General features: G+C 38.1%; 1 protein-coding gene across 2 annotated transcripts in view; it reads left to right on the forward strand.

The window, feature by feature from the left end:
* The window catches only part of LOC113067112 (N-acetyl-beta-glucosaminyl-glycoprotein 4-beta-N-acetylgalactosaminyltransferase 1), a 154,054-nt gene that overhangs the window by 116,067 nt on the left and 12,999 nt on the right, over positions 1–24,988 (forward strand). For both annotated transcript variants that reach the window (XR_003279272.1, XM_026239383.1), the window contains exons 8-13: positions 8,398–8,476; positions 18,697–18,763; positions 23,038–23,181; positions 23,383–23,492; positions 24,265–24,365; positions 24,639–24,712. Coding sequence is in view for 1 of the 2 variants with exons in the window: in XM_026239383.1 (XP_026095168.1) it covers positions 8,398–8,476; positions 18,697–18,763; positions 23,038–23,181; positions 23,383–23,492; positions 24,265–24,365; positions 24,639–24,712 (575 nt within the window). In the remaining variant the exon portion in view is untranslated. The remainder of the gene's footprint in view (positions 1–8,397; positions 8,477–18,696; positions 18,764–23,037; positions 23,182–23,382; positions 23,493–24,264; positions 24,366–24,638; positions 24,713–24,988) is intronic.

A 24,988-nucleotide genomic window follows, 5' to 3' on the forward strand; every position in this document is an offset into this window, starting at 1 on the left:
AGATATCATACTAAATGCATTTTATTTTTTTATTTAGTACTGTCCTGAATAAGATATTTTACATAAAAGATGTTTACATTTAGTCAACAAGACAAAAAAATTGCTGAAATTATTAAAATAACCCCATTCAACAGTTTGGGAACGCTTGGTTCTTAGTACTGTGTTCTGTTACCTGATGATCCTCTGTTTTGTGATGGTTGTTCATGAGTCCCTTGTTTGTTTTGAACAGTTAAACTGAGAACTGTTCTTCAGAAATATCCTTCAGGTCCTGCAAATTCTTCAGTTTTCCAGCATCTTTGCATATTTGAACCCTTTCCAGCAGAGACTGTATGCTTTTGAGATACATTAAATAACTACATTCCCTTGGCTTTATTTACTTTATATATGTTTGTAATCTTGTTTAAAATTTGTGGCATACATTGTTCCAAAGTGAAAAAATATATTTGTTTAATTTGTATCTTCTTTCAAAATCTATTTTTTGATCTGACATCAACAGTCTGTATCTGTTAAATGTATTCCAAAATATCTTAATTCATACATATAATGACTTTAATACTCTGTATGTTTGTATTCTGTATGTTTTTATTTCTGAATTTAAATACTTTTTTCTTTTTTAGAGGGCAAACAGCCAGAAATGTCAGGATGATACAATTTTCCTGATATTATAATGTGGATAAAAGCTTAATTAAAAGAAGGGACCCACTTTATATTAAATGGCCTTAATTACTATGTACTTACATTTTAATTAATAATTTAGTACAATGTAATTATTGTGTACATGTTTTTACATTGTACTTATATTTTAAAAAACTACATGTAATTACATCTGTATTTAATTTCTGTAATTACATTTATAATTACACTTTTGACCCATACTTTACACCTTAACCCACCCTTAAACTTACCCATATCTCCAACCCTCTCCCTAACCTTACCCCTATCCCACCTCAATAGCAGCAAAAGTGTTTTACAATACAATATGAACACAATAAGTACATTGTACTTATTGTTTTATGTAAGTGCATAGTAGTTAAGGCCACCTAATATAAAGTGGGACCGAAATAAGTTACTGAAAAGAAAAACATGTGACCCTGGACCACAAAACCAGTCTTAAGTCACTGGGGTATATTTTTAGCAATAGCCAAAAAAAGGTCAAAATTATTTAGTTTTCTTTTATGCCAAAAATCATTAGGATTGTGTTCCATGAAGATATTTTGTAAATTAGCAATATGCATTGCTAAGAACTTCATTTGGACAACTTTAACAGTGGTTTTCTCAGTATTTTGACCATTTATCCATCTTTTCATCATCAAATTAATTCACAATTAAATAAATCAAGTCCTGTCCAATTTTGTTTTTAATTTATCTTTTTTTTTTCTTTTCTATTTTTTCATAAATGTATCACATTATACAAGTAAAAGGGGTTGTATTTCATGTTGATTTTTAATTAAAAACACTGTCTACTCTGATAAAGTCAGACTTCAGTGTAATGTGCTTCGATGTGACTTTGCTGTCAGTAGAGACGCTGTGTTTTCCTGGCTATTTTTTTCATTAGCTGCATGCTAAGGGAGGCGATGCGCCCATCAGACCATCTGAATTATTGATAAAGGCACTGGCCTGGTTCTTGTCAAGAGTCTGAAGCTTGAGTGTTTTTGTCAAGTGCCGTATCGTATATTTTTCCATTTATGTCACTTGCTTCTGCTGTTAAAGCCACATTGTGGAACCAGATAAGCAAACTGCTGTTTGTTTCTGTGCTGAAATGTTGTTCTGTCATACAAAATACAGTACATTTGTGACAGATCTTATTGGCACAGAGTGTGACGGTAATGAGGTTGTTAGATTCTTCCTCGCATTCATCTTCATGTCTGGGCTCGACTCGACACATTTACTGAGAGACTGAGTCAGAGTTTGCAATTAATCAGACAATTAGGAGCTTGTCCTCTCTATCGCTCTCTCTCTCTCTCTCTGTCTAACTGTGGCTCTATTCATCATCTCTGGATGTGTGAATGTGCAAACACACACACACACACCTTTGAGACAGTCCTGCACACTGACCCAGCATAAACTCCAACCCTTTTCTTTTGTAAGACAATGAACTGCCATTCTTTGAAGAATTGTGAAGGAAATAATCTGATAAAAATTGTGGTAAAAACACATTCTTTCGTCTATTGAACACAAGAGAAGATATTTTGAAGAATGTTGATAACCAAACAGGTAACTAGTTTTTAATTTGTGGCTATGGTTTAACTAAAACGAGGTTAGGACGAGGAATTAGAGCAATTCTTAGTTTTTGGACGTGGTGTGTGGTTACTGTAAAAAATCACAGCATTGACCTTCCATCCAGGGATGGGCAGTATTTCAAATTTTAAAAAATTAAAAAACTTTTTTTAAATTCAGAAATAGTTTTTTTTTTTCAAAGGTATTTAAATACAAAATAGTAAAACAGAAATGTGCTGCAAATACTCACAACCAAATACAAAAAAGCACTGAAAACACTTGCAATGAAACCAAAGACACAAACGCTCTGCAAATAGTCACAACATGATCAAGTACAGAAACATGCTGCAAATGTGCAAAACACAAGCAAATACAGAAAGACACTGCAAATATTTGCAAAACAACAATATACAGAAATGTGCTGCAAAAACATACAACACAATCAAATACAGAAATGGAGTGCAAAAACATACAACACAACCAAATACAGGAATGGAGTGCAAAAACACATAGCACAACCAAATAAAGGAATGGAGTGCAAACAATTACAACACAACCAAATACAGGAATGGAGTGCAAACAATTACAACACAACCAAATACAGGAATGGAGTGCAAACAATTACAACACAACCAAATACAGGAATGGAGTGCAAATAATTACAACACAACCAAATACAGGAATGGAGTGCAAACAATTACAACACAACCAAATACAGGGATGGAGTGCAAAAACATACAACACAACCAAATACAGGAATGCGGTGCAAAAACAGAAATAGGCTGCAAGTACGCACAATACAACCAAATACAGAAATGGGCTGCAAAAACTTACAAGACAACCAAATACAGGAATGCAGTGCAAAAACAGAAATGGGCTACAAGTATGCACAACACAACCAAATACAGGAATGCAGTGCAAAAACAGAAATGGACTACAAGTACGCACAACACAACCAAATACAGGAATGCAGTGCAAAAACAGAAATGGACTACAAGTACGCACAACACAACCAAATACAGGAATGCAGTGCAAAAACAGAAATGGACTACAAGTACGCACAACACAACCAAATACAGGAATGCAGTGCAAAAACAGAAATGGACTACAAGTACGCACAACACAACCAAATAGCAGAAACATGCTGCAAATACACGCTATACAACAAAATACAGAAACATGCTGCAAATACGCACAACTCGTAACACTCGTAACTCGTAACACAACACAACACAGCTCAACACAACCAAATACAATTTCTGATTTAAAACAACCTTTTCAACAGTGGTGCCTAAAAATGTTGCCTTGGTGGGCAACTCGCTTAGAGTGAGAACAGAGCAGTAGTCCACAGATCTCCTGCGTTGTGAAGGTCCTCTTTGTTTTGGCAGAATTCCAGCACACATGCTGTGATTTATTGTAGTGTGGAGCATGAGACGGGCAGAGCGAATCAGTTGGTGTGAAGTCGAGGAAATTGCACTGTCACCAACACCCTCCTCTGACCGTAATTCTCAATCGGAGAGCTTTCGGCCCACTCACGCTCTCGAGAATTTCACCTTCTCCAGCTGAGAGCCTCTATTTTCTACTTCTACACTGACATGTTTTATTACTTCTTTCTATTTGTCTTGTTGGCGTTAAAATTTCTTCTCGTTTTCAGTAATTTTACAGTACATTACTGCAGTGTTTGTTATGAAGGGGTAAGCATGTATTTATTTTTACATGTATTATTTATTTATTTTATAAAAATAATTGTATAACAATATGAATATGTAAGGATTCATTTTAATCTAAATCTTATATACTTCATTATTTATACATTTATGATGGTATATTTAATTATATTATGTCACAGATTATATTATATAGTAATAAAGTAGTCTAGGTTAGTAATTACAGGTTATGCATTACAGTGGTGTGTTTCCTGCATTGCATACACACTATTATGTGTTTATTTACATACATTATATTATATTATACTATATCATAAAGTATTATTGTGTTCTCTTGAATTACAGCGCTGCTGTAGGAAGGTGGTTTCTCCGTTTTTCTCTTGCTTTTCAATTTGTCAGTTCTGTATCTCTTTTCCATGTCTTTTCTCCCTCTTTTTTATTTGTACTCAGTATTTCATAGGCCCACTGGAGCAAACAAGTCATTTGTGTTAAGCATCTGAGCTGAATTATGTCTCATTCATTAGCAGCGCTCTTGAATATGCAATGTTAAATTTACTCATCAGGAACCTCATGTCTCAAATATGGTCTCTCAAATTGCCAGGGCACCAAAAACTAACAAACAAACAAAAACCTAATATAAAATATTTAGTGCATGTAAATATAAGGTGGAATCTCACCCCAAAGATCTGGGTTGTGTGTTAAACATTTCAGTTGAGACTGAATGAGCCCTGAGTGATGAGTGAGTGATGTTTGTAATGTCACATTCGGAGATGTAATAGGGTGTGAAATCAAGCAGGGCTGTAATTGTGCTGCTCTAACAGCAGATGTGGCCCATTTGAGGAGATGTGATTTTGATGAGATGAGATTCACAGCAGAGAGCCAACATTCACTCATACACAACCAACACAAGTGTGTTCAAACTCCCATATCATTCTGAACATGACATATCATGATATATACTAACACTCAAGTTTTTTTTTTTATTAATATAAATAATAATAATTATTATTATTTTGTGCGCAAGGACACAATAAAAGATAACAGTAAATACATTTATAATTTAGAATTCTAGATTCCTATTTCAAATAATTGCTGTCTTTTGAACTTTCTATTCATCAGATAATTTGTAAAAAAGTTTTGAATAATAAAAAGTTTTTGAATAATGAAAAATGTTGATGGTAGTAAAAATATTATTATTATAATTATATTATATTTTATATATATATATATATATATATATATATATATATATATATATATATATATATATATATATATATATATATGTTACGAACTAAGTGCTTAACGTTAAATAAGGTACAAGAGGAGGATCGGGAACAAATGAGGAGTTTTACTGGAAGACGAAGGAGATTACAGACTATACACAACACTATCACTTGTTAATACATTTACATTCCAACACATCAACATCTAAACATACAATCAATCACGGACGAGGGAGAACGGGTATTTAAACAATCAGGAGGTGATGAGGGAACTGGAAACAGGTGGGAGGAATCAATTAACAAAACTAGGAAGGTGACCAAAAAAGGAAACAAAGTTCATGAACGTGACAGTTCGTCCCCTCCCGGAACGGTGCGTCCTCGCACCGCAAGAGGAATACCAGCGGAGGGAGGGTGAGGGGTTCTGGAGGTGGGCGAGGAGCAGGCCAAGAGCAGGTGACGAGGGGGCATGGAGGGAGGGACCAGGGCGGAGTGGAAGGAGGGAGGAGCCCAGAGCAGGAGGAGCCAGATGGTCCACCAGAGACCAGCCAGGACGGAGATCCATGGTGGAGTCGACGGCGGGAGGAGCCATGGTGAAGGAGGGGTTGACGACACCAGGGGGCCGACAGGCGGAGACCGCACCGGTGGGTGAGGAGCCCAAGATGGAGCAGCGCAGCCGCAGAGCCAGGGTGGCGTCGAGGATCCGGAGGGCCTAGGTGGAGCAGAAGGCTCAGGCGACCAAAGGGGAACCAGAGGAGTGGAGTCCCGAGGCGGCGGATGGTCGACGACTGACCAAGGTGGAGCCGGAGGGACGAGGGAGCCCGTTGGAGCAGGTGGGATACCAGGCCACGGTGGAGACGAGGAAGCTAAGAGCCAAGGCGGAGCCGCTGGGTCGAAGGGCCGAGGAGGAGTCCAGGGCTCGGAGGCTGGAGGCAGAGACAGGGCCTTAACGCGCCAAGGCGGAGCTGGAGACTGGCAGTCCAGCGGGGGTGAGCTGCGGGACTGACTGGCACCAGCAGGGATGACGAGGAACTGGCTGGTCTAGGAGGAGGAGAGAGAGGAAGGATGGGAGAAAGGACAGGAGGATCAGGGCTGGACGGAACCAGCGGAAGTGGAGCAGAGGGACCAGCAGGTCCTGGAGGAGGTGACACAGAAGATTCAGAGCTGGGCGGAACCAGCGGAGACACAGAAGATTCAGAGCTGGGCGGAACCAGCGGAGACACAGAAGATTCAGAGCTGGGCGGAACCAGCGGAGACACAGAAACTCCAGAGCTGGGCGGAACCAGCGGAGAGACGGAAGATTCAGAGCTGGGCGGAACCAGCGGAGAGACGGAAGATTCAGAGCTGGGCGGAACCAGCGGAGAGACGGAAGATTCAGAGCTGGGCGGAACCAGCGGAGAGACGGAAGATTCAGAGCTGGGCGGAACCAGCGGAGAGACGGAAGATTCAGAGCTGGGTGGAACCAGCGGAGAAACAGAAAACTCATGGCTGGGCGGAACCAGCGGAGAAACAGAAAATTAATTGCTGGGCGGAACCAGCGGAGAAACAGAAAATTCATGGCTGGATGGAACCAGCGGAAATGGAGCAGAGGAAATGACTGGAGGAGGTAGGAGTGGGAGACTGAGAGGGTATACAGGGGGATCAGGGCTGGACGGAACCAGCGGAGAAACAGGAAAATTAGGGATTACCTCCATAGACCAGTCTATAAGATCCAGAAGTTGCTCCATATTTTCCGAGATCGCATACAGCTCACCCTCAGTCGCAGGAGTGTGGGCAGGGCTTTCCTCCACGCCCTCAATCTCCACGAGGACTCCCACGATGCAAGGTGTTGCCGGCTCACACACCTGGTCAGTCGCGCTCTCGAGGTCCTGCTCACTGTCAGTGGATGGCTCGGGCTCTGCGGCTGTGGTGGGCTCTGGCTCCGTGCGGCGTGATGGTGGCTGGCTGGTCTCTGGGTCGGGAGTGGGGCTGGAGATATCCTCTTCGGCGGTGCTGACGGTCCATGAAGATCCGTTTTTCTCCAGCACCCACTCCACAAAAGCGGCGAAATCCTCTCGGGGAACGTTCGCTGGTATGCGTGCATTACACCGCTCGCTCAGGCTGGTGTATAGAAAATATATATATAGAATAATTGAGCAGCAAATGAGCAGATTAGAAAGTTTTCTGAAGAATTGTGAAGCTGATAATTCCCCTTTGCATCACAGGAATAAATTACATTTTATCATATATTCAAATAGAAAACACTTACTTTAAATAGTAAAAGTATTCCACAGAAAAACTGCTTTTTTTATTTATTTATTTTACTTTTCTTACTTGGTGAGCATAAGAGCCTTAACTAAAAACATTTAAATAATGTCACCAATATTTTGAAAGTACTATAATGATTGATATTTTGTAAATATATATTTTTATATATATAAAAAATATGTGATGCTGTATTTGATATAATACAGCACAATATTTTTTTTTATTTGATATAATATGATTTGATATAGAATAATGCAAATGTTATATATGATATGATATGCTAGTGTTCTGATATATTACATCAATATTTTATGTCCCGTATTGCATAATTCAATAGAGTAATACAGTATAACATAATATATATAATTCACTGTTGCGCTATATCATGCAATGTGAAACACTATAGTACGAAACAGTATTATTATCTGTGATGTAATATGATGTATTATTTGGTACATAACAATAAAATATGATTTGCTACACTGTTTTGTCTATAAATTTATATAAATAATGTCTATATTAATATTTAATCATTTTTGAGTTGCTTGGCAACTGTAAACCGCTCACAAACATCGCTGCTTTTAATCATATTACGGTTGTTGCCATTATCTGAAAGTAACAATCCACTTTCTTGCTTTAATACGTTATGCCATGTTGTTCCATAAGTTAATGTATTAATTAACATGAACAAACAATGAACAGTACATTTATTACTATATTTATTCATCTTTATTGGTGTTAGTTATGAAAGAGTTAATGAAAATACAGTTATTCATTGTTAGTTCATGCTCATTTACAGTGCATTAATCTAAACAAGCACAACTTTTTGAGTAATGCATTAGTAAATGTTGAAATTAACATTAAGATTAATTAAATGCTGTAAAAGTTCTTGTTCTTGCATAGTTTTTGTTAACCAAAGTAGTTAACTAACATTAATGGAACCTTATTCTAAAGTGTTAACACAATATGATATGATAATGCAGTTATAAATATATAGGACTTACAAATGAAATAAGATTTTATGTCTTTTGTTTCCTCTTCAGTCTCATGGCCTCCAGACGGTACTACTTTGAGATTCTCCACAAGCAGGACGACAAAGGCTCGGATCACGTTGAAGTCGGGGTGAGTTTTGAATCCGCTCACCTAAAGCTCAGAGTTTCTGAAATGTCTGTTAATGTACTTCAGAACACACACCGCTTCCCATTTCAGTTTTTATCACATCTAAACATGTACAACCAGGAATCCTGCACTATCCATTATCTGCAGTGCCCAAACAGCTGTTATTGTCCACTTCGATAAATGCCATTATACTAGTCTTTTCAGTCCATGGGCTATTGTAAAGACTGAGAATATAAGCTAAAGAGACTGAATGGTCATATATGTTTTCACTCACAGCTTTGATAACACTCCATTCATTCTTCCTAAGAGAGCCGAAAACTTCTCAAAGCCTCTCTTTGGGTTTTTAAGAGTAGGAGACCAGCATTAAGTTTTTATTTTATTTTATTTCATAAATTTGATAACGAAAATAATAAAATATTATTATATTAAAACTTATTTTTCTTTCTGTTGTTTGTTTTTGCTCAGATTAATTCTCGGCTCTTCTATATGTTCAGTGTCTTGGAAAGACTTTTTAAAGATTAAAAGATGTTTAAGATGCCTTTTCTGTGGTTTGATTACGGATTGATTAAATTAAGTTAATGCATAAAAATATAGAAAATACAGAAAAAATTGAAGTAAATCGTTTTAAAATTATAAAATAAAATATGCATGAAAAAACTATATTATAATATTATAATGTATTCAAATCATATATTATTATACAAATATATATAATTCATTAAATAATAAATGCTGTCAATAAAAAAATGCACACTTCTTTGTGGCAAAATACATTTAGGTTAACCCACCTCTAGACATCACCTACTGTATAAACTGTGTTTGGTCATTTAAAGGTCATTCGGACAATCTTTCCTGTCTAAACGGATATGTGTTAGAAAAGTACTTTTTTAATATTTGCCACTGAAATGTAGTTTTAGGAATACATTTTTATCTTTATGAGGGCATTTTTGCACATATTTGATTGCGTCAACTGAGTGGTGCGCTCTGCTAAGCCTCTGGTTCCAATCCTCTGAGGTTTTGGGGGAAGTCGTAACCTAGTGGCTAGAGAGTTTGACTCCTAACCCTAATGATAAATACTCTGAAGTAGAGAAAGATGTCTTGGTTTGTGGAAGTGTGATCTGAAATGTAAATGTCTGTGCTGTTATGCCATTACATCTTTAAAGTCCCTCTGATTTGAACCTTCCATTTATGCTCTAGCTCAGTTTTTGTTTGATTCTTCCTTCATTTAACAAGTGTACTAAACCTTTCAGTTTATTACATCAAGCATTGCACTTACCTTTAGGCAGTGGCGGGACCTGACAGAGGCAATATGTATACGCAGTTCTTCACCTCGCACGCTTTTCTACTGAAATCACGTAATAAAATGCATCCAAATGTGCCTTGTTTCTGATATCCATTCATATGCAGTAGGAATCTTATTTTATTGTACATGGACAAGTACTGTCTATCTATTTATCCCTCTTTTTGACCAACTGTCTCCACCTACCTCAGTGAATTCAAGCATGGTACTGTGATAGGACGCCAATTCGTGAAATTTCATCCCTTCTATATATTCCATGGTCAACTGTAAAAGGTATTATTGGGAAGTGAAAGCGTTTACGAACAGCAGGAACTCAGCAGCGTACCGAGTGCATGGTGCATGATATTCCCCAACACTCTACTGATTCCACAGCTCAGTATCTCCAGACTTCCACTGGCATTATTATCAGCAGTAAAACTGTGTGGCAGGAGCTTCATGGAATCAGTTTCCACAGCCAAGCAATTGCATGGAAGCAACAGATCAACAAGTACAATGCCAAGTGCTGGACGGAGCGGTGTAAAGCAATCTATCACTGGACTCTGGAGCAGTGGAAACCTGTTCTGTGCAGTGAGGAATCATCCTTCTCTGCACAAGTGTGGGTTTGGTGGAGAACATTGCCTGCCTGACTGTAACGTTTTGGTGGTACGGTTTGTTTTTCAGGGGTTGGTCTGGCCCCCTTAGTTCCAATGAAGGGAACACTTAAAGCTTTGCAATACCAAGAAAATTTGGATGATGCTATGCTTCCAGCTTTGTGGGAAATGTTTAGGGAAGGCCTTTTCTATTACAGCATGACTGCTATGGTGCACAAAGCAAGGTCCATAAAGAACAGGGCCCGGTTCCCCAAAACTTATTCCTTAACCTCTCTCTTAACCTTATGACACGATTCCCGACACGTTCGTACTCTAAGTATATCTTCTGTAAGTCACACTTTCGTAAGCTCTCTCTTAGCGTTGTTTGAGCTCAAGACGCTACTGTGCAGCAGTCTTTAGAAATCAGCGCAGTCAAACTATGGTATGTTGACAATATTGTGGCTCAACAATGATTTTGTGTTATGGACATTTTAAGACTAATAATAAAATATGTTCGCAATGGATACAGGCCTATTTATGTAGTTGAATTTATTTGGTATAAAAACTAATATGGTGGGAATTAGCCTAGGCTATTTCGTAATGTCATTAAAGCGAATTGACAATCACTTTTGATAATGAAAATATTGCAAACAATTTGGTTCTAAATGGCTAATCTATCTATAAATGGGTAAGCATGGTGGTGTCCAGTTAGCAAACAACTATGGCAGCGATCCAACGTGTCCTTGTATTGAATCAAAGATGGCGCTGGCCGCAGAGCCCATGTTATTTATTTATTTATTTATTTTTTTTGGCAAAACTTAAGCCCTTTTGGCATTTTCCCTGACATGGCTATATAAAAAAAAAATGCTTCCCAAGAAAGGTCATTATGGAGCTGCTGGACCTTCTCAGACCTGCGCTTGCCAGCCTAACATGGTGGAATTTTGCTTTAGGGCCTAAAGTCCAACAATTGCAATTGCTACAGGGAGCTTCATTGAGGTCATGGGAGAGGTCTACGATCTAAGCTAGGTGCCATTTTATACGTTGCTTCCCGACCATATTCTGTCTCCAACTCTCTCTCTCTGTTCATTGTAGATAGGTTGCTTTTTATTGAAAACATTTACCAATGGCAATCAATACAGCATTAAACAGAAGTAACTGCAGCTGCTTGCCAATCAATTGTGATTGTAAAGTACCTTACCATTAATATAAAAGTGTATTACATAATTTTTAGAAGTCGTTAAACCCATGTCAATAAGTGGCACAAGTCGCACAGGGGGATAAGGAGGGTGGATGATTAGCGAGGAATACCCGGATCGTCTAACCGTCACAACATATCGTGTGAACATATTACTGACCATTTGATAATTAATTTATAGTCTATATTTTACTGATTACTTAAACTATGTTAAAATAAATGTTACTGGAATAATTTGAGGAATGTTTCATTTGCATAGAACGTGTTGTCTTTCTTAATGCTGTAATGCACCTTCGCGTGAACTGGAAAATCGATTCCTGAGCAATCGATGCCAACTTATTCATCACCCTCACTTTGGACAGCGCTCTTGTAACGTCGAACGTAAGAGGCAGCGTGTTAAGAAGCCTCCTAAGGGACACTTCGGGGAACACACTTAAGCCCTATTCGGACGGGACTAGTTTTACAGGGGGTCGTTAGAGAAATCTGCGTTCCACAGACGTACTTGGTGATTTTAATCCCGTCCGAATCTGCCACCTCTGTGTTTTTCTCACACAACCTCTGTGATAATTCCAGAGCAAATTACCTACCGTTTTTCAGCAAACTCAGTGATCCTCTGAGAAAACTAATCCCGTCTGAATGCGAATGTCTGTGATTGCCGGTGATATTTTATTTCACAACGCGTTTCTTTGTGTGTTTTGGCCAACGTGAATTACCGTAGATGCTCTTACCACGCAGATGTTTGATATATTTGCTTAGCGGCAAATAAATAATAATAATAATAAAAAATACAAATAATAAAATCAAGAGCAAGATCGCGTAAACTGTTAATACCGGCTATTGTAATATCAGCATCAGGTAAGATTACTCACGTTCTTTTAGCTACTCAGTTACATAATGTTTTAATTAGCCTACATTTAATAAAAAAAAAAAAAAAGGAAAACAAGTTAAACTAAAGGAACCACACATTAACATGGTTTTGCTATGCTAGCCATTTAGTATTTATCGTGTAATAATACTAAGGCAAACATTCTGAATGAATGCAATGCACGCATACAGAGCGCGTGATCTCTGTGACGCCCAGATGCACAAATCAGACCCTCCCACCTCTGTAATAAACACGGAGATACTAGTCCCGTCCGAATTGGTACATGAAAATCACAGACGTCAGGTGGTAAGAATCGAAACTCAAACGTAGTTTAGAAAACTAGTCCCGTCCGAATAGTGCTTTAGACAACATAAACAACTTTGGTTAGATATATCTTTCGAGGTCTTCTTAGCGCGCTAAGAGTGAGCGTTATCGGGGAACCGGGCCCAGTTTGGATGAGTTTGGTGTGGAAGAACTTGAGTGGCTCGCAAAGAGCCCTGACTTCAACCCCATTGGACACCATTGAGATGAACTGGAACAGAGATCGCAAGCTATTATGCCCAATACTCTACTGGATCAATGGTCAAATATTCCCACAAAAACTCTCCAATGTCTTGCAGAAAGCCTTCCCAGAAGAGCGGAAGCTGTTACAGCTGCAAACGGGGGACCAAGAGTATAAATGGGTATCTATGAAAATATATAACTGCTTTTATATCTTAGGAATCAAAAGTGATGTAAACCCCTGTAAATGAATACACAATGGTCTGCTACAGCGTTGGGTAAGGTGGCCCACAGTACAGTGATAAAAACACAGTTATAAGTAAGTAAGTTTTTTATTTAAGAAATAAAAAAGCCATTTATCTCCACTAATTACACAGACAATGCTGGAAACATAAATAGTTCTTCTGTTTCATTAGAAAGAAACAGAACAATCATGATAAAACAAATGAATGTCATCACATTATCATCAAAAATGCCAAAAATAACAATTTCAGCCCTAACCCTTTTGGGAAGCCATCAGCAAGCATCATAGCACACGCTCTGCGGGAGAGAGAGAGAGAGAGAGAGAGAGAGAGAGTGCTTCAAACTACTTTAGGTTTAATTTAGCTCCAGCTGGCTGCTCTTCATTTCACTGAAAGGACTGAGCAAATAGAAAAAGGGTCTCCAAATGAAATGTTCTGAATGTATTTCCTGTCTTTAACCGTCTGCTCTGGACTGAGAAAAGATCTCATGACAACATATATATTTACAAAATATAGGGTCAATGGTTTTCTGGGTCAAAAAGTAAGAAATTATCTAATAAAAGACAATATTTTATTATTATTGATGATGATGATGATTATTATGTAATGTTTAAACCTTTATCTATTTATTTTTTAATGGATTACTTTTGGTAAAAAAATATATATATATATATATACCATAAGAGTGTTAAATTCATGTAATAAATAATTAATAATCTGACGATGAAAACAAATTTATGAACAACTAATTTGGGGAAAGATGTATTCCCCTATGGTGCTCCCTTTAGTGTGAATTGATGTTATGGCTGAAAGACATGCATTGAATAAACCAAATAGAGCTGTTAAAGAAATGAAATCTTCTGCAGTGAATGGGTGCCGTCAGAATGAGAGTCCAAACAGCTGATAAAAGCATCACAATAATCCACACCACTCCAGTCCATCAGTTAATATTTTATGAGTTAATATTTTATGAAGTCTTTATGAATTCTTTTTCACCAGAAAAAAAAGCAATAGTATGAATAAAGGACTTGTATTGGGGTTGAAAGCAACAGTTTGAAATTAAAAAGCTGCTTTGAAGCAATTGTTTGAACGCTCATTCTGACGGCACCCATTCACTGCAGAGGATCCACAGGTGAGCAAGTGATAAAATGCTAAATCTCTCAGAATCTGATGAAGAAACAAATTCATCTACATCTTAGATGGCCAGAGGATGAGCACATTTAAGCAAATTGTCATTTTTGGGTGAACCATTCCTTTTTGTGTGTGTGTGGATGATTTGACATTCACATTAATTTAACTTTGGCAGAACGCTTGATAGAGAAACAACATTGAAAATGCACTTGTGGCTACACATTCGTGAGTCACCGAGCATAATAAGATACTGTCAGCAACACTTGCACTTTTCTGGCTATGTTGTTATATTTTGTTGTTTTCCTTGTATTGATTTATTGTCTCTTCACACTGAATGCTTCAGGCCAGTGATTCGGACCTCTGTTTCACTGAAGAAATGTCATCAGGGACATGAGACCATGAAGACAGGAACAGCTACTTCATAGTACACACATTTCTTTAGCTTTCTCAATGGGCACATATAGCATAGATATTTAAATCAAATTTAAGCTCCTTATGATTACTATAAATTGTTCCTTCCCTCTACTGTGAAAAAAAAACAATAGTTCAATGTATTTGAATGGCTGTTGTTTACAATTCTGCGATATTAGATTTTAATTAGCATCATTTAGTCATTTTATTAAGTTAATATCCTCCTGGGAACCATTGAGAGGTTCTCACGCTGAAGGCATTTGGTCAAAAAAAAAGAGAGCCTTTTCTCTGCCACATCACATTTCTTTTTTCTCATGCACTTTGTCTTACTCTCTTTTCTAAAACCTGGAATGATTATACTGTCCACAAACCCAGACACCTGTATTTATCACAAAGAAGAGAACTTATAACTGCCAATGGGTTTTATTATATTTTAAAGTGATATTAGTGGATGCTGCCTCAATCTCTGTTAGAGTGCCTCTAATATTCATCCGTAATTCTAGACCTAGTTTCTGAATTTATATGTGTGTGTGTGTGTGTGTGTGTGTGTGTGTGCATCTCACAAAATCAGCCAGTGACATGACAAAAAAAAAAAAAAATTAAACACATTTTTTCTTATACAAAGAAGGGTGCTATTCTAAGATTATAAAATATATTATTTATAGTGTATTTTATCATTTATAATTTAGTTGATGGTTCTATTGTTAAACTGCATAAAAATATGATGATTATGAAAGTCAGAATGATGAGAATTTGAGGTTAATGTTTTAGGGTTAAATGTGCATAAATGTCCTAAAGAAAATGGAGGGGAAAATGACATGAAAATGTTCTCATGAAATGTAACCATATACTGCATGCTCGCTTTACACAAAAATCATATTTTCACAATCAAAGTGAAACATATCTTTGAACTGATCGTTCCTCGATAATGTTATGAGTGTGTGTGTGTGGTTGTGGAAAATAGCCTGTCTCCCCTCATTTCAGCGAGCATAAGCAGAAGTGACATGGTAATTGCACAACGTCATTAAAAGAATTGTAGCTTGTCTGATGGTTTGTAAGTGTGCAGCTGAAGAAGCTGCTGTTGATGTGAGTGTGTCTCTCATTTCCTTCTGTGTATTGTGTTGTGATTGGCCTGGTGAATCTATTTAGCGAGGGTCACCTTGCTTGAAATGTAGACTAATAAATAGCAATGCAGATTTTCCTCTATCTTCTATAGTTCCAGGGTAATATTTGTTGGTTGCACAACATTTCCACTTTTAGTGAAGTCAGAAAATTGACATCACATCTTGTTAAGGCACAGTTGCTACATGTCTACACCATTTCAAAGCTTTAATCAGCCAGTGGCCTGCCAACATTAAAGAGTTTGATAAGATGTGTTTTGACAAGAGGTGATTGCATCACTTTGTGCAATACTTTGTACAAAACTCTGTCTTATTACTTCACAGATTCAAAAAAAAATTTCATTTTTTTTTTTTGTATATATACTATTTGAATGACAGCTTGGTAAATCTGTTGGCGATCAAATATTCAATATCACCAGGGTGCAATTTTATTTGAAAATGCGCTAAGTTGGCTGGCTCTGATATAGTTGCCGCGCAGCCTCTCTGTATTCACCACTCTGCAGACTTGCTGATCTGATTGGTTACACCTCACGAGTAATAGCCTATCAACACTTACGAGACAGTTGAAGCCGGCCCGCTGGGCAGTGGAGTTGCCAACTTGGCCACTTTGTCGCTAGATTTAGCAACACTTTTTCCAAAAAAGCAACTAGCGACAAATGTAGCGACTTTTGGGCAATCATTATTTAGTCTCTGAGACTCTCTGGGGCTGCCGCACGAGCGCGAGGTCTCTCTTTCCCAGCGCGGGCCTCTCTCTCTGCTGTGTTCAGCAAGCACAGAGAGGAACAGCACTTTCAGTAAAAAAAAAATATGTTGCTTCTAACTCTATTTTACAAGCAAGTATAGCCGACATCAGTCACAGCACAACCATTGACTTTATCGTATGTGTATTTGATTTCATTAGTGCAGATTAATGTTTGAGAGCTGGTTATGTAGTCTTAATGGACCGTGTTTCAGTCATTATAATATTCATTCCGTTGACTGACAACAGAAACATTAAAATATAGTAATAAAAACAGTTTTATTGAGAATTCAAATAACCGGATAAATTAAATTGCAGTATGTGAGCATAGGGAGGCAATACAATACGACGCACTTACTTCATAAATATGCTAATTACAGCATGGCGTCATCTAGTTTATGTTCTCATGATTTATTTTTATGAATTAAAAAGTTTCAACCCCCCCCGCAAGCACAGTGCCAGAAGTTCAAACTAATAGTGTGTAATTTATGTCTCTATGATTATTGGTTGAGTACCAGAGGAGAGGCTAGCCTCCCTTACGAGGTTTCTTTTCTCAACACTCCTCAGCGCTGAAAGTGAACACTCGATGCTGATTGGCTAATATTTTTTACCAACTGAGGCACGAGAGCTCATCTCTCTCCTGGCCTCCCTCTCCCCTTCTCTAACATTAGCGGTTGTAATTACATCAGCAGATTCAGCACATTCACGATAGAAAAGTAGCACTTTTCTAGTTTTGAAAAAAAAAAAAAAAAAAAATATATATATATATATATATATATTTATATATATATATTAGGGCTATCAAAAATAGCCCGTTAACGACGTTAATTAGTTGTTTGTCGTTAATTACGTCAAATTTTTTAACGCATTTCACGCATGCGCAGTGTGACAAATTATTTAGGTCAGGAAAGTCTCGTCGATCTCCGAATTCTCAAGATAGTAAAAAACAGCGGCGAGCGCCGCGACGAAAACACCGAAGAAGCTTAAGGTTTTACCCCAGTTACTCTCAAATACATTCATGCCAAGCTCGATAAACAGAGATGACTTTGGTAGTTGATACCCTGCTGGAGCTTCTTCCTGTTGTAGCGTCCTGTGTTTCACACTGCCCATGCGCAGAACGCATACATGCAATGCAGCGAAAATTACAGCTGTTTGAAAAAGCATTTGCATTTTTACTTGGTTTTACTGGCACTTGAAGCCTTCAGAACGTGAAAATATCGATCCTAAAGTATTGTGGCAGAGCAAATGAACACCTCCTAAAAACAAGAGTGCCCAGAGTGCAGAAGGTGCATGTTTGTGTTTCTGAGTTCATTCTTTCGAGTTTCTCTATGCATAATTTCATAGATATGTGGCTATATTTAACCACTGGTTCACCTAAAACTCTTACACTATCTGTAGTTAAATGGCATGGTTTGATATAGTGCTCAGGTAAATTTGATTAAGTAAATGTTAAACTTTTGAAATTCAGAAAAAAAAGAACCACATATTGATGAATCAATACATGAAAATTAAATTATGTATCTGTGTCCTGTTATTTATCTTTTGGTACGCATTTCAGAAAAAAAAATGGTTAGGATTCAGGTGTAATTGCAAATAGTGACTAATCCACTTAAAATTCTGATTAATTTGATTAAAAATACAGCCCTAATATATATATATATATATATATATATATATATATATATATATATATATATATATATATATATTCTGAGACATGAGACTGAAATGAATTGTGAATTTTATTAACATTAAATAGTACTCCTAAATTTGTATTTTTGGTCCAACTATGCCTTTAATTAAGCAACAGTAACTGCTTTCTCAAGTGTATCCTACGAAATTCAAACAATTGAATAGCATGAACCTCATTCACTACTTCATCAAATCCTGCAACTGATTGTTTCTCAAAAGCACTTGTAGCATTCAATTGGTACCTAAACGCAACATGATTTCCTGGTGGACTGATGAAAACCTATGTTTCCTGATTCCAAGAAATTGTTAAAACTTTTGATTTCAGCCGGATCTTGCCGGTTTGGTGTGCATTATGCTTAATGCAGTCTAAGAATGGTTTGTTGGCCAACTGTGGCTGTGCCGCATGAGGCTTGAGGCTAGTTTCTCTCTAACCATCCCTCTTTTGTCTCTATTACAGTGGCGCCCTTTCCTGCCAGGACTCAAGTACGAGGTCATCGATTCCGCCTACATCTCCTTGTACACAGGTAACCTCTCTTAAACTCCACCAATTTCCTAACTAACCAGCTTTGACTAGCCATCGTGGTTTGGGTGGCTTGCTGATGAGACCGTTTGAACTTTAGTCCTTGATGTTATTCTCCGAGTTGCTTGAGAGGTTTCGCTGTGAAATGTTTATGAAAACATACGGTGCCTCCGAGAGTTGCCAGGAAGGAAGAAAGTGGCTTTTTCAAGATCACTGAGATTGATGACAGCGACTCCTTCTGCCAGAGGCTGTTTCCAGTCGCTGGTCTTTGTGCAGAGATTGGTACAGTGTGTCCCATCTGGCTTGAAATGACTAGATGTATTAGCCGCATTACACTTTAAAGTTGTTTTCCGTGCCCTAAAGTTGCGCAAAGACTTTTAATAGCGTCCTACAGAGAATTGATAAGTTTAGTGGACAGTACATTAGTTTGCTTTTAACACTTTTCGGTGCCAGTGCCCTGAGGTATGTGAAAATGTGCTTAGAGCTGTTGTGACATGAAGAGAGAAAGGACACTGGAAAAAGTACAAGGTTATAAAGATCTCTCAAAGGGAGATCCGTAGCTTGCTTACTGTTGGCGTAGTGATGATGACTTTCACGAATAGCCTTTTGGAAGTGTCTTCAGTACAAATCTTGTAACACAGTGGAGCTTACCTGTTTTCAACCATTTCACAGCACACACACTCTGGCCTCGTAGAGTTTACATTCAAGTTGGAAAGATCTCTATAAGATTTAAATAGTTTCTCCTAGCAATGGCATCAGCTCACATGGAGACTTTTGTAGAAATACCCTGCTTTTGGTGGTTCTCCTGAGAAAAAAATACCTGAAGAATCTCTCATCTCCTCTTGGATTTCAGAGGACATGCCAGCAATGTCTAAAATTTTTGCACAGGATTTGCCTAGATACCAAAGTCTGCAACCGCAAGTCGGGGAACTCAGTGTGAACTTCCATTCTACTAATCCAACAATTCCCAATATGTTCCTGGTTTACTCCCAATACTGTGGTTTTTCCATGTTTTATTCATCTGAAACCCCCATTTCAGGAGTTTTTCTAACGATAAGGGGACATGCAAAATGTGCAGTGTTGGGGGTAACTCCAGGGACATGGTTAGGAACCACTCCTCCAAACCTCTTGTCCCGTGTTGCGGGTAAACTGGAGCCTATTCCAGCATCTCCGGCCAAAGGAATGGAAACAGATGGATGATCAGTTCAACATGAACTAATTTCTCAGAAAATGAATCTTATGCAAAGTTATCTGAGCTATGCTGGCCACAATACTCTAAACATAAAACACGACTCTCATTTGTGTCACTTTTTATTTATGCTCTGTAATTTTACAAGAAAGAAAGGATGCTTAAAAGAAAGCACATGAGCTATAAAAGAGCAAAAGCTTTTTCTCTTCAATGTTAAAACACCCTATAAACTATTAATGCAACAGATTTCTTTTCTTTTTACACATTAAGTTCTTCAGAGACACCGCTGTTGGAGGTAAAGGGTTGTGGTGAATGTGTCTCTAGGCAACAGGGCTGCTGAAAGCCATCAGTTCTCCTAAAAGAGTCAGAGTTCTGCTTGAATGCCTTGGGTGAAAAATTGAGTTCTGACAAGGGCTTTCCTGCATTAAGTGTCAAATACTATGAAATTAATTCCCTTCAGAATTGTGATTGTATTATACATTATACATGGCGTATTATATGCAGCATAATATAGAACCCCATTCATATAGTTTGTCATGACAGCAGGGTTTTTGATACAACCAAAGGGTTGTAAGTGTAATGCTGTGTTCACACCAAACGTGAATAGAGCGTCAAATTCGCGTCTACCGTGTCTAGTTTGCCGCTTGAACATTTTGAGATCATTCGCTTCATTCGCACGTGAAATTAACTTCACAACAGACATGAATTCGCGTCATTCTGCCAGCTGAGTTCACTTAGCATTTTCAGCCGCCATTTTATTCGGATAATTTTCAAAATATAACTGTTATCGTGTCATGAAATGTAGTTTTAAAAGTATTTCAGGCGAGAATGTAATTGTTTTAAACTCATATGCGGTTTATTTATAAGGACAGTGTCTATTTAAAAAATGTGTTTCGCCGATTTCGGAGATGAGCTCCATGCGATCAGTGGGAGCTCCGTCATCATGTATCCGCCAAGAGCAGCCTCACCTCTGCTAGACCTTCAATTAATCTATTAATATGTTATATATCTAATATAATCTAATATATATGTTATATATATATATATATATATATATATATATATATATATAGGTCCTTTTTATTCCTGTCTCTATAGAAAAATGAACTTTTGTCATATAGCTCCGGTTGACTGCTCACTGACAACATCAGTCGTTCCTCCTTGTTGAATGAATGACTCCTAGCAGGCTCCTGATTGGTAAACCTGGCGCGAATTGACGGCAAAGTTAAAAATGTTGAAATCGGCAGCAGACGTGAATTCGCGTAAAACGCTTAAATGCACAAAAGCACTATTCGCGCCAAATGCTAAATTTGCGTCATTCGCGCGAACTAAACGTCTCATTCGCACCGCGAGACCTCCAGATGCACGTAAACGCGCCTTTGCATTGACTTAACATTGAAATCATTCGCGCCAGACGCTTGGTGTGAACACAGCATAAGACCCAGGAGACGTTTCGATGCGCGAATAAGAGCAACTAAAACAGAGCATGCCATCACTGGCTGTTGCATCTGTGAGAAATTTATATTTTGAACACCTTGTTTTTCTGTGGTGTGTTAAAATAGCCCAGGACCTGAATGGAAAGTTCTTGTTTAGTCCGTTATTGGTATTGTAATATTAAACACTTGAGTATGTTCCCTTTCGTTTTGGTTCTTATTTGAACTGAGCTGCTGGTATCGTTGACCTTCATGTGAACTCCCTTTGAACGTAACACAGAGCTTAAGCACTTCACAGTGTTCGTCTCACACACATTAAAGTGCCGAGTGTGTGACAACAGCCACCTCTGCTCTCTCTTGGGTTTCAAGCACACATCAAAGCCTGTCTCATCTGCGTGGAGTGGCTCTGGTGGTCCTCACTGTTTGAAGGGTGGCACCTTCATTTGTCACCCAGACACTGTGCTGTCTCTGATATGGAGTGACCCACATTTTAGCAAGGCATTGACTTTGAGCTTAAACAGACAGACAGTCAGACAGAGCATTTCATAAGGTTGATATGCAGTTGCAATGGGGTTCTGGCTGGTGGTTATGTGGGTTCTTGAGCGTTCTCAAGAACGTTGAAGTGTTGATATGTGGTTTTATAGAGAGGTTGCCTGTAGAGCTGAGCGATATATCTAACGATATGATCATGCGCATCTAATCAGTAAAGCTGCTTCCATGATCACCGCTAAAATCGCCATCACCTGCTTATAATTGGAGTGACATTTAATAGACAGAGCCGTATATCGCTATCAAGCTACGCAATATCGCGTTCATTATCCCAGATGAATCGCCTTCGATAATGAGCACAATATTGTGTAGGTTGTCAGCGATCTACGGCTCTGTCTATTAAATGCTGCTCCATTTAAAAGCAGGTGATGGCGATTTTAGCAGTGATCATGGAAGCAGCTTTACTGATTAGATGCGCATGATCATATCGTTAGATATATCGCCCAGCCCTAGTTGCCTGGACATTGATAGACAGTTGGCATTGTGTTGCTATGTTTTTTGGTGGGTAGCTAAGAAGTTATTAGAGTGTTGTTGGATGGTTGCTAGAGTTTTCTGAGAGTTGGTAAACATTGTGAAGATGATACGATCTTGTCAGGGTGTACCAGGTGTTTATTGTGGTGTTAGGTGGGCATAATGGGGGGGTTCTATGGTGTTCTGGGTTGTTGGAGTTGTGTACAAAAGTGGTTTCTAAGGTAGTGTTAGGCAAGGTGCTGTGGTTTTCGGGGGGTAGCTGAGCAGTTAGGGTGTTGTTAGATGGTTTCTATGTGGGTCTTGGTTTCTAGAGCGTTATTATGCAGTCTCTAGAGTTTTCTGGGGGTTGCTATGTATCAGAGGGCTGCCAGGCACTTAACAGGGTGTTTTGTTGTTGGGTGGTTAATATGGCATTATGGGTGGTTTATAGTGTGTTCTGGGTGGTTGCTATGGCATGGCAGTTTTCTATTCTTTTTTTGTTGTTGTTGCTGATCATGTGGTCAGTTTCAAAGGTTTTTTTTAAGTGTTTTGTATGCTGCTTCATGTTGCCTTTTAAAAAGCTTACTGTGTAAGGCCCATTCATGAGAAATGGCTTCTCATCTCCATTAATCATTCTGTTTTCTTTCTTTGTGAAAGATGAGAGCAGTTTGAAGATGAACCATGTGGATCACATTCCTCAGACACTGGCCAGCCATGGCCCCGTCCCAGCAGAGACCCACACCCACAGCCAACACGGCGCCGATATGCTGCAACCAGACCCGCGCGACACCTTCTTCAACAGTAAGCCTCTATTTGTCTGTTCAGGTCTGCTTTCCAGTCCCCTTTTATATAATTCCTCTGCCTCTCTGTTGCTATTGAGTCCACTGAAATAGTTTTTCTTCCTTTCTGTCTTTTTTATTTGTGTTCCTGAATGACAAATATTGTGTAAAAATTAACTTTGATAATGTACAAATCTGGTCTTTCTCACAATACTCTCTATAGTTCCCATGATTGACCCCACTCATCTTGAAAATGTGTTGCCGGCCTGTCTCTACTCGCCAACATATGTGGTCAAAGACTTCCCTATCGCTCGCTACCAAGGCCTACAGTTTGTGAGTTTAACAAAGATATATTTCTGCTCACATTTTGCCAAATAGTACAACAGAAAATGCCTTTTGAGTAACAATGCACTTGCACCTGTTGCCATATTTACTTGCTGCTGTATTGTACTGAAACTTCCTGTGCGATTACTGCCCCCTCTTGGCTGACAAAAGTAATTGCAGGCACACCATGAAAGCAAATCAAAGCGCAAAAACAATTCAGATCGAAGAGAGCAATTATAAACGGGCACATTTACACAACGTATCATCAGTTATAATCTTTATATTCTAATTTTGATTTTTGTTTATCACTGATAATCAATCAAATCACTGCATCAAATAATGAAGCAAACATTTGTTTTGCCAAATCAGACTTCAAAATGCTGCATTTTAGAAGGAGTATGATTTTTCTATATCCCACAATGCAGTGTGCTTAACTTGACCTACAATTTGCAATAAGTGAACCTGGAACAGTATAGATTTTTAATGACATTTGAATATCAAAGGTAAAGACATTATACACAAAATGAATTAAAATTCCAAAATTAGTGTTTTTTTTTTCCGGAGATGAAAACTCGCCTGATTAAAAGAGTAAAAGATATTTAAATGTATATTGTTGCATACTTCTGCATGTTATTTTTCAAAAGAATTGTAGGCAGCATACAGTACAGTATATGCTACACAATACACTTTTATCTAGTGTTCACAGACATATTCTACTGATCAGTAGAGTGACATTTCAAGTTAATTATCGAGGTTGTCATGTCTGGTGTATTGTCTGCAGGTCTATCTTTCTTTTGTCTTTCCCAATGACTTCACCCGTCTCACCCACATGGAAAGAGAAAACAAGTGCTTCTACAGAGAGTCGCCCATCTATTTGGAGAAGTAAGCTTTCATATAGACTGTAATTGCATTAAATCTCTATCTATCTAACTATCAGTCTATCTGTCTTTGTCTGTCTGTGTTTACAGTAAGAGCAGGGACATTTATCAAGAAAGAAATTTTAAAACTTCATCATATAGTAGATTAATTGAAATGGTTACTCTGAATCGCTTACGACCACTGAAAAAGAGATGAATAAATAAATTGCTTTAAAACCCTATATTTCTCTTTCATGGACCTGATCTTTCACTCTCCATGTCTCTCTCTCTTTAACAGGTTTGGTTTCTATAAATACATGAAGATGGATGAGGAGGAAGATGACAGGCCATTTTTCTTCCCTAATCCTGATGGTGAGTTTTCATTTGTGTGAGTGATCAGTGATCCAGAAGAGGAATAACACTTCATTAGAGCATCGTTCAGTCACAAGCTGCTTTATTAGAACGTGACAGACATATTCATCAGAAGATAATGGCCTTGGGTTGGAGCCAGAAGAGAAATGAATTGCTGGAGTTGTGAATATTTTCAAAGGGTTAAGGCAACGAAATGAAAATTGCTGCCGAAAGGTGTTTTCATATCAAGACAAACTGGATTCATCATTTGAAATATTTTCAGAAAATTCTGATATT

The sequence above is a fragment of the Carassius auratus genome, chromosome 50 (genome assembly GCF_003368295.1).
Source record: "Carassius auratus strain Wakin chromosome 50, ASM336829v1, whole genome shotgun sequence".
Lineage (NCBI taxonomy): Eukaryota > Metazoa > Chordata > Actinopteri > Cypriniformes > Cyprinidae > Carassius > Carassius auratus.